This window comes from Cervus elaphus, chromosome 15 (genome assembly GCF_910594005.1).
Source record: "Cervus elaphus chromosome 15, mCerEla1.1, whole genome shotgun sequence".
NCBI lineage: Eukaryota > Metazoa > Chordata > Mammalia > Artiodactyla > Cervidae > Cervus > Cervus elaphus.
In genome coordinates, this window is record NC_057829.1 from 29,167,402 (window position 1) to 29,184,003 (window position 16,602).

Sequence of the window (16,602 nt, forward strand, 5' to 3'; positions counted from 1 at the left end):
AATTTGGGGCAGCCAGAGCAGCTGAAATAAAGGCCAGGAAAACTGTGTAAGGTTGGAAGATGAACCATCACAGGATGAAAAGGCAGTCAGCCTCTTGTTCTTAGAACCTGCTTGGTAGATCCACTTCCCTGAAGCTCCAGGTAGGAAATCTCAAGGGCATTTTTCTGCTGAGCAAGAAGAATTCCCCTCACAGTCAGTGTGGTTCACTCATTGCTTTTTTCTGCTGTTTCTGAACTGTGAATAGTTTAATTTACACCTTCTATAGCTGCTCATCAGAAATACTTTCCATGAACACTATACTATCTCTAATCTACAAGCTTTTAACAGACAGGCCCCAAATCAGTGCCTGTCTCTAACAAACAGGCTGTTACCTCCTACTTTAGTTTTCACTGAAATGGCTAAATTAAGATAAAATACAACTCTGCTAAAGAAAAGACAGAATTTATGAGCTCAAATACCTTTTTCCTTCCCCCTCTCTCTGTCCCCATCACCCACAACCTAATGCTCACAACAATTACCCTGATTCTGCAGTTCATCCAAGTCCATGAAGCGGCTGGGATGAGGGTTAAACCCTTTAGCTGCCTCTAATTCCTTCTCTCGTTTCCTCCGAAGTTCCTGCTCCTGTGCCCTTCTGGCCACTTCTTCCTGCAATTCATCCAGTTCAGTTTTGGAAGATATCTCCCCACCTGTAATACAAGCAAGGGAGAAGAGAAATCGCCACTTTCCCATAACCAAGACTAAGCACCTGCTATATTCATGGTCACCACACTGCTTTTTCTTGGGAACTCTTGGCTTCAGTTTGGAATGCAAATTTGGACAGTGTTTTCCATATCAGATTCAGGATGAGGCCTGGGCCATGAATAATAACAGTGATATTTATTGAGCACTTTATAACAAAAATAACAACACAGCAACTAACATTTGTTGCATATTTACTCTGTGACAGGCATAGTTGAAAGCACTTTCACCTGTATTATGTCATGTAATTCTCACAATATGTGAGGTAGATACTATTACTGCCCACATTTTAAGAATGAAGAAACTGAGTCACAAAGACAATAAATAACTTGCCCAAAATAACAAAGATGGCAAGTGGTAAAGCTGAATTAAAGTCAAATAGGTTAAAATCATAATCCAAGCTTTTAACTGTTAAAGAGCATTCTCTACTGCCACTGACTCACCAGGAAGTTTCAAGCAAGTCAATTTCTCTCCCTAAATTTCCACCACCTTCCAAATGAGTTTGTAAAATATCCACAGTAGTAAACCTTAATTTTATCAGTGTTCATAGATGGAATCAAATAGATCTAAAAGGATATCCATGATAAATTAAGTGAAAAGCCAAGTGACATAATAATATCTATAGTATAACTTCCTTTTATTTATTTTTAAATGGTAGTAATAAGTTTATTTAGGGGTTCCCAGGTGGGTCAGTGGTAAAGAAGCCACCTGCCAACGCAGGAGACGTGGGTTCGATCCCTGGGTCGAAAAGATCCCCTGGAGAAGGAAATGGCAATCCACTCCAGTATTCTTGCCTGGGAAATTCCCTGGCCAGAGGAGCCTAGTGGGCTACAGTCCATGGGGTCGCAAAAGAGTTGGACACAACTTAACAACTAAACAACAACTACAATAAACTTATCATTATACTTGTACATAGAATACAAAGCATAGAAATAGATGTAAAAAGATATATACCATAATGGTAACACTGGTTCCTTCAAACTGAAGAGGCACAGGGCAAGTTACCAAACTGTTGGACTTGTGTTAACCTCTGTAATTTTTTAAAAATTACAGTCACCAGATAAAAAAAAATAGAGTTTACTATACAAGGAGGGTGGTAGTGTAGTATAGTATATAAGGAATTTATTCTAACCCCTTGCCAAACATCTTTTACAAGTTGAGGAATCCAGTTGGTGAATTCTATACAGCTAGCCTAGAATTAGGGCTATCAGTGAAGTCACGAGATTCAGTCTTTAGTGTGCTGAAAAGCTATCGGCTGTTAAAGAAAAGAGAAGGGAGAACAGGCTAAAGTAAGAACACAGATTTCTCAAAGCCGTGTTAGTCAGTATGAGACAAAATGTGGGAAAGAAACCCAACCTATAATTTCATGAGGAAGAATAAATTCCTTCCATGGGTTTCTAACTGTAACCTACTCTAGCCCAGAATTTCAGAGATTATCTGCCCCTACATGCATTGTTCTGCTTTGCCAGATGTTAGCAATCTATGCCCCTCACTCATACCTGAAAGAGTTCATACCTTTTTATTTCTGCTGCATATCATGCTTCCAGCCACCTCTAAGAACTTTCCGTGGACATTAAGAGAACTGGTTGTCAAACCAGTAAAGTTCCTGGTCTCATCTCTACAGTTTGCCATGTAGTATTCTGTCCTCATCTCCCTAGTGAGCTGGCCACAAATCTATATTCAGATGCTCATTAAATCAGACCATAATTAAACTTCTGCCCACACATGCGACTCCCAATTCATCTAACATACCAGAAAAAAAGGGGGATGATGAAACACATCTTTCAGAGAAGGTTGATTTCTAAGTTAGACAAGCAGATCCCAGAAATCCTCAGCTGGCTAAACAATACTGAATACATATTATCTTCCCTCAAAAATCACAAAAAGTCTCCATCTTGGGAAGCCTATATAGTTATTACCTCGATTTTCTGCTCTAAGTAAGGATCTATTTATTTTGCTTATTTGAATATACACTCTAAGTATATATGTGTGTTGTGAGAAGAATATAAATAGGATATAAAATCTATGACTACCTCAAATCTCTATGCTTGGTGTATCATGCCTAAAATTCCAATATTCCTTTATCTTTAAGCTTTGACTTGTGAAAATACTAGCTTCTCTTAAAGAAAGCACATTTTCACCCATTTCCAGTCACGTACATCTAGTGTGAAAGAGTCAGATCATCCCTCTAGAGCTTCTTTGAAGGAGGGACAGAGGCACGTTCAAGAAGGAAAAACAAAGCAGGGATACTAGGCAGGATAGAGAAGCAGGGGTAAGGGTAGCTCTGACATGCTCATTTCCCAATTTTGTCTATCGTCTACATGTCCCCCTTGTTATCTCAATTCAGAGAACTACACAATAAAAAGTCCATTCCCAAGAGGATGGCTCTCTACCAAGGGAAGCCCCAGGACTTATTCTTCTGAGGAAAGTAGGTGTTCCTGACACTGTTCACCATATTTCTGTTCCTTCTAGCTTCCACCAGAAGGATAGGAGCAAGCAGGCGAGCTGTGATAGAACGACAATGAAAAAGATAAACCTGGAGAGAGAGCAGATCAGATGCCTTCACATTCACGTTCTGGTGGAACAAAGTGCAACTGCCCTCTCACTTCAAATGTGCTCAGGTTAGGCTGTTGCCCAGACAGAACTGGCAGTGAAATCCAGCTCTCCAAATCCAGTGTCCCTCCACTTACCTGCAAGTGGCTGGTTCTTCATCCAGCCACTCCTGGACACTGCGGAGTCTGCCTCCAGGATGCTGCTACTGTGAGACTTCGGGATGTGACGCCAGGAGGGGGCCAACCCTGCTGACCTCTTAGCACTTGGATCCCTTCAAAACAGAAACCAGAGGCGAGGGAAAGCATCAGAACGCTGGTAAATAGCAACATTCATAGGACCAAAATCCCTCCAAAAGCAACAACAAAAACCCAAAGCACCAAACTAATATTAAAATATCTGCTAAACTATTTATGAATATCAAAACATCCACTTGTTCCCCCATCTTATCTCACCTCATTCATGCTTTGTGTGTGTCTGGCACAAAATTTATTTAATAAATTAATAAACAAATGTTCTCATATAGGCTGCCTTCCTCTTTCCTACACTTTTATAGCATCTTCGCATGTGTAAAACTGAACAGGGTCTGAGGTCAGGGAAGAGCAGTGGCAAAATATGATGATATAGTTATCAATCTTGTAGATGATGTCCCTCCTTTCAAAGCAACTATACTGTTAGCAAACTTGTCTCTGAGGCAACTCAGTAAAACAACAATGTATGGAGATCTGAAATATATAAAGCAAATGGGTTTTATGGACAAGGTGCAATGACCACTATTAAACTGTCATTATTATCTTATGGAATGATGAATATCATTGGCTTCATAAGACAGAATCCGGGGTGAACCTAAAAAAAAGTAGTAAAATAAAAGGCAGGAATAAATAACAATTGGATTTTCTCTCTGATCGTATACAAGTTTTAATTCACTAACTCATTCTTTCATTAAAAGTTTACCAGTCATTTTATATATAATACTTTAAAAAAGTTGTCTCCCCTTTCTCAAATGCCTTTGCTTCTTCCCCCAGCAGAGGGTGCTGTTGCCACAGAAACTGATAGAGCCGTTTGCTTGCCTGCAAGAGGGTAAGACAGTGCATCTCTTCACTCGTGAGTTAAGAAGCCTCTCCGTGGCTTACATTTCTGTGAGGAACAATACAGCTATTCAAAGGCCAAACAATACCTGCAGACACTTGAGCTCTCAGGCAGGGCTGCATCCAGGCTGACAGGGCTGCTGCTGTTCCTCTCACTGCTCTCATAGCCAGATTCCATTCGCTGGATTAGGCGAGGGTGTTGCTCTAAAAGGTGACAGCCCGGCCGTGCTGGGCCCCAGATCTTGTACTGGGGGCTTGGTCCTCCAGTTTTAAAGTCGTAAGCAGGTGGCTTGCTTGACTCATCTGGTGTAAATTCTTTTGCTATACCGATCAAAGGACAAGTGTGGAAAGGGAGGTAGATTTAGCATCTGCCTCAAATCAAGACAGAACTAACCCCTCCCTCTAGTGACTCATTCATTGAGCTCATTGGCCACTCATGAGGGTAAAATTTTCACCCTTCAACGTAAAAATGTACCTTGCCAAGTCTACCAGAAAACCCAGGCTTTTTTTTAAAAAATATATAAATCCACTTTATTCAAAAGCTCAATTCTTCCCTAATTATCTTCTCACCTGAATCCTCAGAAAAGGGGCTAAGCTGGGTATAGCCACTGTGCTTCCTTTTGTCCTTACTAAAGATACTGTCAATATTCAGAGCCTCCCGTCTGGGTCTCCATGTCGGACGATACTTGCTAGAAGAACTGGATTTGGACTCACTGCTGGTGCTCTCTACTTCCCAATCACGAGCGTGTAAAGGTAGGCTCCGAGCAGGTTTCCTGTCGGTCTGTTCTCCTCCCCTCCCCACACAAGGAGGTCCTAGGGTGGTCTGAGAAGCCAGGGATGGTCTGTTATGGATCATATTGCTGACTGTCTCTTTAAAATCCCTTAGCCTGTTGGTGCTGCTGGATGATTTGGAGGCATTCCTAGGAGCCTGCTTCTCTTTCAGTGTTTCTCCTAAAAACACAAAGAATGAAACAACTACAAATGTTTAAAGTCATCATGGATACCCAGACCCCAGAGTCAAAAAAGAAAGGCTTTTGAGCAGAGAGAAGAAGCCACAGGCTTAAGTGGGACACAAGCGAGACAGAGTAAAGAAAGAAAGAGAAGCTATGCAGGGCGGCTTGCCTTCACTATGGTACCCTGAGGCCTGAGACTCATCGCCTTTCCTCCTGACCCGGCCAGAGCTCCTCTTGCGCTCTATCAGTGACCCTTTCTTGGACGGGAGTTTCTGATTACATTCACTATCAGTCAGGTGTCCTGAAGGAAACAAGGAAATGAGGGTAAGTTGGTACCTGAGACTGACCTCCATCCATTTGAGAACCTACTCTCCCTTTGGGATTCATGGCAGCATCACCAGACTTAGGGGATCAGAAGCTGTAGAGCCCAAAACTATGCATCTGATTTAAGTGAAGCAGGAATCTCTCAGTAGACAAAGGCAGAAAAGCTCAAGTATTTATTAGGAATTTCCAAATTTACAGTGTCTCCTGAGCAATGACCAGTCTCAATCTCCCTCGTATTCCTTCCCGGTGACCCAGAAGGACACATTACTTGGTAGTTTTTAAAAAGCAAAAGTTTTAAAGATTATATAAGAATGTCATGTATCAATATATTTTCATTCTCATCAAAAGAAGACAGAGTTTTCTGTCTATTTATTTAACAACACAAATGAAGTGAAAGCTAATTTTTGTTACATCTGGTGCCCTAGCCTTTGCCCACAAAAGCTCTGACTGTGTTTGGCTTTAAGACCCAATTCTAAACATTCCTTAAGTGTGAATCATCCCAAAGGACATTTGAACTTTGAATAATTCAAATCATTCCCAGCCATAACCCAAGTCTTACCAAATTTGACTTCACCCAGAGATTACACTTCATAGTTCCTCAATACTAATCTCTGGGAAACCCAGGAGATCTGGGCTCTTTTATGTAACTTGCCACATTTCATGACCACAGTATGTAAATGTACAATACTGTATGTATATATACATATGTATGATCTGACCACAGTCAAATTCTAAAGGTCTAAGCTGCTGGAAGCCAAAGGTGAATTAAGCAGCTGAAATAAACTGGAATATAGGCTTAGAGGAAACCCCCTAGGGTTCTCAAAATGTCTGAGAGCCAGCAGAAATCTGCTTTCATATGCTAGTTATGAAAATCCTTGCACATATTCAGGTATAAGATGTAATGAAAAAAAAAAAAAGATGTAATGATATGGCTACATATTTACAATCACTTACCAACACAATCTTTTATTGCTTTTATCTAATAATTTGCAATCTCTGGGCTGATAAGAAAGATCTAAGAAAGGAGGAAATCAACTGGAACAACTAAATCCACAAATGTTAAACCAATGTGCATGCTTCCCCAACCCCAGCCATTCACAAACCCTTAAAATAAACCTGACTCTCCTCATTTATCCTGTGACTTGGTTTCTCCCTGGTTCAGTTTCAGAAATATCATCTAACAAAAATCACACTTTGCCATAGTCATTCATACAACAGTCATCAAAAGAAATCCAACATGAATCTGACCAAAACACTATATTCAACTACCAATTTATAAAAAATACAGAGGACAAAGAAATATGCTAAAGTTTACCATATAGATACAATCAGCAAAATTTAGAATGAGGAGAAACTATAGCACAAACTATCTAGTACTACAACAATAATAGAAAGGAAGAAATAGAGGAGAAAGCTGCAGATTAAAAGAAATGCAAGATTTATCAACCCATTACAATGTGCCTCATTTGGATTCTGAGTCAAAAAAAAACTATTAAAAATATGAAATTTATAGATAATAGGATATTTGAACACTCACTGGTTATTTAGTGGTTTTAAGAAGTTATTAATATATTTTATATATGATAATGGTATGTTAAAAATGATTCTTTTAGATGTATACTAAAATACTTATAGAAAAGGTGATATAGTGTCTGGAACTTGCTTCAAAATAATCCATGAGTAGGGGAAGTGGGCAGAAGTACAGATAAAACTAGACTGACAAAGAGTTATAATTATTGAAACTAGGTGACAGGTACATGAAGGGGCTGCATACTATTCTGTATACTTTTGAATATGTTTGAGAGTCTCTATTTTTTTTTAAGGGCATGCACAGGATGTAAACCACCAATCTGAAGCCATGAGAACACTAATTCCCAAGTATCTAAGAGTATGGGTACTGTTCTATGCTTTCAATGATGAGCTTTTCTCATCTCAGCAGTCACTCACTGTTCTTCCTTTTATACCCTGTAATGATTTCTTCTACTGACACAGGCACAATCTTCTATAGATTAACAGAACAATTCAAGAACGTTCTCTGCATGGAATTCACAATAACAAACAGGCTAGCTTTTCATCTTTTTGGTTCTCTGTCCTTCAGGAAGCCTTGCAAGGTGATGAGCAGGTTCCCCATCCATAAATACATCCCTTCTCTCAAATCCCTTCGGGATGAGAACATGATGAGGTGCAGGATCACAAGGGTTAGTGGGGCACTATGAGAATGAGGGATGAAGAACACAGCAGGAGGAAAGTCTTTAGAAAAAGACTTCAGGACAAACAATCATATTATAATCACATAAATAATCTCATTACAATGGTCCTTACTGAGAGGCTGCTGTTGACAGGCACATGTCCAGTGGAACACCACTGTTCATTCAGAATTGCATTGCTTCCTTTCATCCCACTCAATTACCCAAGTTCTCTGCATTGCCCCCTTTGCATGACAAACATTTCTGACTTGCCCCATTTCCCTTTTCTTGGGAGACCCTCTATGTAGAACTGAATAAGGCAGGCAGGGTTGACTGTGTTAAGTCCCTACCTGTGTCCCGACTGCTCTGAGACGTGGAATCAGTCTCCACATTATAGATGACTGTCCCCTGAGAATCAGAAGAGAAGTGACTGACCACAGACTCATGGTGGAAGTGTTTGTAGGGATAGCTCTCCGTTGAGGAATCTGTTCGAGTATCACTTGAGATGGAGGGCTCCCTCCCTGAGGGAAGGAGGAGACAGGCAGAGGTGAGGAGAGAGATGACAGTGACAGACAGAGGGGCCAAGAGTTGGGTGGCAGTAAAGGTCCATGAGGTAGGAACTTCCTAAACAGAAGGATAAGAAGGATATACCAGGGCTGTTCTTTCTGACACCCAACCTCAGATAACACACACACATACAAATAATGCCTTCCACTCTTGCCCCTACCTTGCTGAAGCCCTCAATTTGCCTGCCACTGTGAAAAACTGTGGGGCTTTTAGAAAGTCTAAGGAGGGAAAAGTAAGAAGAAAGGAAAAAGCTGTGAAAAGTAAAATCTAATTAGATGGCAAGTCCCAGGCTGACCTGGCACACATAACAAGTTGTTTCCCTATCCCATAATTTTTCTCCTATACTGTCAGAAAAGTCACTTGTAAAAATTCCATTGATATTATAAATTATAAGCATGTTTAATACGCATGAGACATTCAGGGGCAGTTATTTATACTTTGGTGTGACTTAGTTCCTTTAGACTACTTTCCTCTGAACACCTGGCTGAGATAAGCACACAGTGTGAATGGATGTTTGACTGAAGGGAGCAGCAGCAGAGCAGGTTTGGGCGGGGTACAAGGGTGGGAAGAACATACCGCGTGGGAGGGAGGTACAAAGAAAGAGGAAGAGATTCCAAAGATGAGTCTCTTCTCTTTCACAATTATACTCAGGGCCATCCAGCCCTAGATCCAAAAGAGGAAAAAGAACATGACTTTTTCCTCATTTTAGGAATCAAGCCAAAACCATTAAGGTTGTATTTCTATTATAGGATGAATTTCTGAGGGACAGAATGAGATCTTAGCAACAAAGCTGAAATTGTTTCCACAGGAAAACATGATTTAAGTTCCAAACAATTGAATTAGAAGTGAACAGCTTAAAAAAAAAAAAAGAAGAAGTAAACAGCTAAGGAATATTGCTTCTGCACCTGGCATTTTAAAACAAAAATCTCTCATCCCAAACAAAGTGACTAACTTTGTAGTAACTCGAATCATTTTCATGGTCCTAACAACTCACGTCACTGTTAAATCGCTAGTAAGAATATGAGATGGTGAAATAATGAGGTTTCCCTCATAAACTTAATATCTCAGTCTAAATCAACATAACTTCCTTCTGACTTTTGAATTGGGGCCAGGTGATCAAGACAACACGTTCAGACAACAGTGAAGGAAACCAAGCCTGGCACAGCTTGGGCTTCAGCACGAGTCGGCAAATCTGCCTTATCTTCCTCCAAGCTAAGTTCAGTGCTAGGCTCATGGCTATGAGACCCTACTATCTAGTCACCACATGGCCAGGGGGAGGGAGAAGAGTAAAGAGCTGGGCTGCTCACCTGAATCTTCACTATCGTAGCACGTCCTGCTGTATGACTGGAACTCAACTTGTGGGGGCAGGTCCTGGGTGGACACTGGGGTACCCTGGGGATCTGCATAAAGCAGCAGCAAGGGCTGATAATGCCCCTTGATGCATTTGGTCACCACATCCTTCCACTTGGGCCCAATCTGAACCAGAACCAGAGAAGCAAGACAATTACACTTCATGTCCATAATTCAACATATATCTTTCTGTTCTATTTTTCTAAAGAAAAAGAGATGAAAAGACAAGAAGTAGGTAAAAAGACAACAAAAGAGATCACAGACCTAAATTTAAGACAATTTTTTTTTTTTTTTTTAATTTTTGGCCACACCATGAGGCATGCAGGTCTTAGTTCCCCAACCAGGGATCAAACCTGTGCCTCCCGCACAGTGAAAGCACAGAATCTTAACCAATGGACCACCAGGAAAGTGCCAATGAATTTTTTGTTAAGTCTTTTTTTGTGAAATCCTTTTAGCTAAAACCCTATCACAGATAGAAATGATGAATAAAATTATTTTTATTCATGTAAAACATCAATTCAGTTGTAAAATATGAATAGAAGTTCTCAAAGCTGAATATGCTATGTGAGGCGATTTCAGTTGTACTTGGGGATCAATTTCTTTTCACAGACATCAAACAAAAGCCCTTGCTTGAAATCTGCATTTCTGTCATTTTCTCCTAAATATTAAATCACTTGTATGAAGCTAGAAAGCACACAGAAACTCACAGACTGCCTTAGAACAAGCGACATTCCGTTTCAGAGTTCACACGTGGCAGGACATAAAATGTCAAACTGCTTAGGATGGACAGCTGAACCCTTCAGCTTTAGCTTTGTGCTGGATTCAGTGCTGCCACAGCAGTGGGAAAAAGTGACAGGACAGCCATGGAAACAACAATCCAATCAAATCCCCACACTGACCCTCTCCTAAGTCTGGACCAGTCACATTCTTAGATGGTGTGTTCTTACAGTCAGACAACTAGCACAGTGCTTTTTTCATAATAGATGTTCAGTAAATGTATAACTGAGTTATTTTTTTTTTTTTTTTATAACTGAGTTATTTTAACTGAAACACATTTATATGCTTTTTTCATACAGATCTTATTTACTATTTTATAAGGCATGGTATTATTTTTCAAATAAAAAAAATCTAAAGCTCAAAGAACTTACATAAGTTGCCCAAAATTACAACAGTAAAAAAGAGACAAAGAAGAGAATCAGGGAATTTGACAGACTTTACTATTTGTGGAAGATATTACGAAAGGTCCACAAGTTGGTATAGATTAGAGTCAGCAATTTCCTAGCTGCTAAGCTTATCACAAGAGGCTTCCTAACTCACATGGATCACTTAAATTACTTCAGCCACACACTCCATGGTTTAGATAGCACCAAATTTCCAGCTTTAAATATCATCATGGCCTTGTTTTTTTTTTACACTATCCCAAAACATGTTAATCCATGATAGAGTTATTTCAGGGAGATAACTACTAGAGAACAATTTATAGCAGTTCTGAGACAAAGCATTACTCACTGTTAATTCCAAGATTTGGAATTCTGAATTCCGTGCTAAGCTTATAAGCTAATTTGAGACAGTAGATTGTTCTTGCTCAAATCAACCAATGAATGTAAAAGCCCTTTCAACTATAAATACAGAACTGTGCTGAATGCTTGGTGAAGGGATTCAAAGACAATATAGAAGATAAATTGATCCTGTCTTCAAGGAACTTGTTCTGTTGGGGGAGCAAGATTGACATTCATAAATTACAGACAGGCAGCTAGACAATATAATTATGAAAATGAAACACTGAAGACAAGTAACTGTAGTTTTTTGTTCCAGTCACCAAACACGTCAAGAAGGGTCTGAATATTCCTACCTCCTTGACATGAGCGTCATCAAAATACATCCATTTGCGGATTTTTGTTTGGAAAAAGAATGTAGAGTAATGTTTGCCATAGTAACAGATCATTCCTACTAAGTAGAGTTCAGACTGCTTGGCCCGGTCATCTGTCACTCTGAAAAACAGCTGTGGGGAAAGAGGAGAAAGGAAAGAACAGTCACATACTCAACCCTCTCATATCATCTCTCAGAAGACTCCATCATTTCTTAATTAAGGTACTGACTTGCTTCTTGTTTTGCTAGTCCATATTACCATAAATAATGAACCTAAAAAGGCAGAATTTAAGGAAAAGAGAAAAAATGGTCAAACCGGTAAGGTGGTGATGTTTCTTCATACGTTTTAATAATCTTTCTTGCTGGGTCTTATCCTAAGAGGAGCCAGGAGTGTTGGAAAAAATAAATAAATAAAACATTCTTAAGTTTCAAAAGTTATTTATCAGCTGGTGCCATAAATACAAAGTTCCTGCTGAGACATTAAATAGAGGATAAGAAAGGCCTTAGGAGGAGCAATTGCTTCACACTGGTTACTAGCATTTTAATTCCAAGATGTCCAGCACTGTCCTGGGTACAAAGAGACATATAAAATGTTTGAAGGCAAGGACTCTTGCCTTAAGGAACCTGTTTGGTTGAGAAAGCAATCATAAAAACAAAACAAAAGTAGAAGAGAAAACATATGCTACAGAAACTTAGAAAAAGTGAGCTTTTTATTGTGCATAGATATTATGTCAGAGATTCTTTGGCAAGGAAATCTAAAATAAGATCTCAGTAGTCCACTTATTCTCAGTCATAACTTAATGACATTAAAATACAACAAAGGATCTCCTTAGTCACAGGACCATCAGAGAGAGAAACCAGTAGAAAGGAAATTACAAACTTCCTGGCTCTTGTGAACTGAAGGAAAATTCTGGCTGTACCTATACTAGGATGTATAGCTGATAAGGCAATGACCCCATGTTTGAAGTCTGTTCCCTATTTCCCTGAATAGATACATGGAAAACCTTCTAGAACTCTCTTCCAAGCCAATTCATTACCATGTCAACAGACACTGGTTCCTTACCATGAATTTAATATCTAGGACTCACGTTACCAACTTCTACCTCTTTCGTCGCCCACAGCGGCACTAGTCAGGACTGCTTCCCTCTTTGACCTTACTACCTCCCATGGATGAATACACTGGTATTAATTAACAATGGGCAGAGCACTGGATAACTCTATGAATTATTTGATTTTTTTTAAATTAATCATTTATTTTTGGCCGCGCTGGGTCTTTATTGTTGTGTGGGCTTTCTCTAGATTCAGTGAGTAGGGGCTCCTCTCCAGTTGTGATGCTCAGGCTTCTCACTGCAGTGGCTTCTCTTGTTGCAGAGCACAGCCTCTAGGGTCTGCAGGCTCAGCACTTGCTGCACGTGGGATTATTTGCTCTGTGGCACATGCGACTCTCCTGGACCAGGGATCAAACCCATGTCTCCCGCACTGGCATGCAGATTCTTAACCAATGGACCACCAGGGAAGTACTGAATTACTTCATTTTTATCACTAACTACTCTCTGCCCATCGTATTTTTCAAGGCCAAGATCATTCCATATCTTCCAAAAGGCCTTTGCCACCTATACAAAGAAGGTATGTGAGCATGAACATGCATGCATATGCATGTTTACATATACACACAATGCATTTGCTCAAAACTCTTTAATATTTGTCATTTAGGATACACCTTTGTGTTTAGAGCTCATTGCCCTTGAGCAATAATAAGATACAAGAACTCCAAGTGAGAAATACAGGTAATTAACACTCACATCACCCAGCTTAAGGCAGGTGCCCAAGCTGTGAATGACATCCTCTGCCAAGTCTGAGTGGTCCGAGTCCCATACCAGCCCAATTGTGATAATCTGTGGCGCATTCATCAACACACGGCGAATCCGAATCCTTTCTCCACAGTTGCTCTGAAATACACATATAAGGTGAGTTTGACATGTTTCCCACTGGCTCTGCCTTAATTCCACTAACCCAAGGGCTCTCCCTCCCCACTTCGAACCCCACACCTGACAACTCACCGGGCAGTTCCGCAGATCCCCCATGGTGCTGGCATTCTGCAGCAGCTCACCAAACATGCTTGGTGAGGGTTTTTCTCGTCTTTCCAGCATACAAATAGCCTGATTGCTTCGAGATGGGAAGTTGAAGGGGGATGATTTGGGGAGTTGTACAGAGTTATAGCTAAATCAAATAAATCATTCATGCAGATTCCTAACTCACATATTTGACTTCCTTCCTCTGCCCACTATGCTAAAACCCCTTGTCCTGACCAGCCTCAGTGTCCCACAGAGTAAGTGAGCCTGCTGGTCCCCAAATCCAAAGCTCATAGAATCCCCATTCCCCCTCCCACTCTGCTGGCCAGAACTGGGACTAAGAGAAGGCGAGAGATGGGACAGGAAAGGAGGAGAACAAAGGTTATTCAAAATGACTGTTCTGAGATCCCACAGTATAGCAAAGACTCAGCAATAAGGCTACAAGCTACCTGGGAGCCTTTGGTTAAAGCCCAGGAATGCCTAAGAATACAGAGAACGAAACGCTGTAAGACTCACCAAAGGGAAGTAGTGGAGATATAATGCACCATCTGGATGAAAGGCAGCGGGTCAGAAGTGGCGCCACAGCTGGTACATACACACTGAGCCCAGGGAGAAAAAAGTGAAAGCAGCAGGCTATAGTCACTAACTGCTTTGGCACCCATGTGACACTCTACATCCTAGGATAAAGTGTTCTTAAAGAAAAGATCTAAGAAGTGATAGGGATAAAGATAAGGCTTACCTGCTCAAACAGTGTCATTGCAAACTTCTGGTGGGAGATACAGTGTTGGGCAGTACATATGTCCTCTTTGGTTTCATCAGCAATGTGGAAGTGAATTCTCATCAGGAGGTTTTCCTAAAAGGGAAGGAACAAAAGCAGTGTATCAAAAACATTTAACAAAGAAAAGCACAAATTTGTTGGCAGTTTACTCAGAGAGACAGCAATCCTTCTGGGAGGTGAGAATATCTCCGATATATTTAAAAAATTTTTAATTTGAAATAATTATCAATTCACAGACAGTTTCCCCCAAAAATTGTATAGGCAGTCCACGTACACTTCACCCAGTTTCCATTACAGAAGGCATCTTACATAACTATAGTATGATACCCAAACCAGCAAATGGACAGCAATACAATCCAGAGTTTATTCAGATTTCACTAGCTTTACATACATTCATCTGTGGGTCTACAGCTCGATTCAGTTTTATCACATGTATAGTCATGTAAACACCTCCACAATCAAGATATAAAACTGCTTCATCACCACAAACCTCCCTACGCTATCCTTTTATAACTTTACCCATTCAATCCCAACCTTAACATATTAGCAACCACTAATATGTTTTCCTATCTCTATAATTTCATTATTTTAAGAATGCGATATAAATGGGATCAACCTTTTGATACCGTGTTTTACACTCAACATAATTCCCTTTAGATCATTCAAGTTGTTGCACATCAACCATTTACTCTTACTGCTGCATGGTATTCCGTGGCATAGAAGTACCACAGTTTGTTTCACCATCTATCCATTAAAAGTATTTGGGGCTTTTTACTTTGGGGCTATTATAAATAAAGCTTCTATGAATATTCATGGATAGGTTTTCATATGAACATATGTTTTCATCTCTCTGGGATTCATGCCTAGGAATCTAACTTCTGAATCTTATGGTAGTTTTCAAGTTTAGTGTTTTTAAGAAACTGCCAGGGGACTTGCCTGGTGATCCAGTGGTTATGACTCTGCACTCCCAATGCAGGGCTCATGGATTTAACCCCTGGTCAGGGAACTAAGATCTCACATGCTGTACAGTGCAGTCAGGGAAAAAAGAAACTGCCAAAGTGTTCTCAAGAGTGGATAGATCATTGTCGATTCCTACCAGCAACAAATCAGGGATCCAGTTTCTCTGGGGGTACATTTTAACCTGTAATAGCATGTACATTACTCAGATTGTTTAACAGTTGCACAAAGGGAGCCTTCTGAAGATTGACGGGTGGCACCTGGAGTTGAAAAAAGTGAGGGTTGTCTACTAAAAGTCACCAAAAGTAGCACATCATATTTGGGCTAAGGACTCAGCTACTCTCTCTTTAATTATCTTAGTGGGAGATCTGGGTTCGATCCCTGGCTCAGGAAGATCTATTTAATTATCTTGGGTAATGCAGGAGCTCTCAAAGTGTGGTTCCCCAGACCAGTAGTGTCAGGATTATCCCACCTAGGAACTTGTTACAGATATTCTTGGGCCCTACTCCAAACCTACCAAATCAGAAACTCAAACGAGAGTAGGACCCAGCAACTTATATTTATATAATGAGCCTTGTCTCCTCCGAAGGTGAGAGCCGCTGTTCTGTGCAATGGCAAGCACAAAACGACCCTAAACCTGAGAGAAAAAGAATAAACCCACTAGGCAACTCATACTGAGAATGAATTCATACTCGGCAGAGACAACTTAGAGCTCTGAGAAACTAGGGAAATTCTAGTGCTAGCTGTAGAGATGAGGAATACAGTAAGCACCACAGTAAAGTAACAAGTCCCTGACGGAGACCATCCACAGTCTCACCCCATATCAAAGAGGGCCAGAGGCCAGCACTTACAAAGCACTCCGCGGCATCATCCATAATTCCCAGCTGGAAACGCTGTTCATCCTGAAAAGTCTTTGCCAGAGCACTGCGGAGAGTGTCAGATGGAAGCACTTTTTCACTACTGCACTGAAACTGGTTAAAGATCCCCTGTGGAGAAGAGGTTAGACAAGGGGAAAAGCACAATGCTGTTACTCAGCTTCTCTGCATCCCAGTCTGTCATGCTAGCATCTCCATGCTTATAGCTATGGAACCAAATGTACCTTCCAGGAGTTGATATGCCTGCAGTAAGTAATAAAAAAAGTAAAAAACAAGATTCGTAAGAGTGGGCATG

At 40.5% G+C, this 16,602-nt stretch overlaps 1 protein-coding gene across 18 annotated transcripts in view; it reads right to left on the bottom strand.

Moving 5' to 3' along the window:
- Positions 1-16,602, bottom strand: part of USP54 (ubiquitin specific peptidase 54) — a 118,761-nt gene that overhangs the window by 25,757 nt on the left and 76,402 nt on the right. For 16 of the 18 annotated variants that reach the window (XM_043925449.1, XM_043925455.1, XM_043925450.1 and 13 more), the window contains 13 exons: positions 16,284-16,418; positions 14,437-14,550; positions 14,214-14,296; positions 13,686-13,791; positions 13,428-13,574; positions 11,609-11,758; positions 9,714-9,882; positions 8,190-8,360; positions 5,499-5,630; positions 4,947-5,327; positions 4,466-4,697; positions 3,429-3,562; positions 519-686 (listed from right to left, as the gene is read on the bottom strand). In XM_043925449.1, the coding sequence (XP_043781384.1) occupies positions 519-686; positions 3,429-3,562; positions 4,466-4,697; positions 4,947-5,327; positions 5,499-5,630; positions 8,190-8,360; positions 9,714-9,882; positions 11,609-11,758; positions 13,428-13,574; positions 13,686-13,791; positions 14,214-14,296; positions 14,437-14,550; positions 16,284-16,418 (2,122 nt within the window). The remainder of the gene's footprint in view (positions 1-518; positions 687-3,428; positions 3,563-4,465; positions 4,698-4,946; positions 5,328-5,498; positions 5,631-8,189; positions 8,361-9,713; positions 9,883-11,608; positions 11,759-13,427; positions 13,575-13,685; positions 13,792-14,213; positions 14,297-14,436; positions 14,551-16,283; positions 16,419-16,602) is intronic. The other 2 variants (XM_043925462.1, XM_043925460.1) reach the window with 1 other exon arrangement.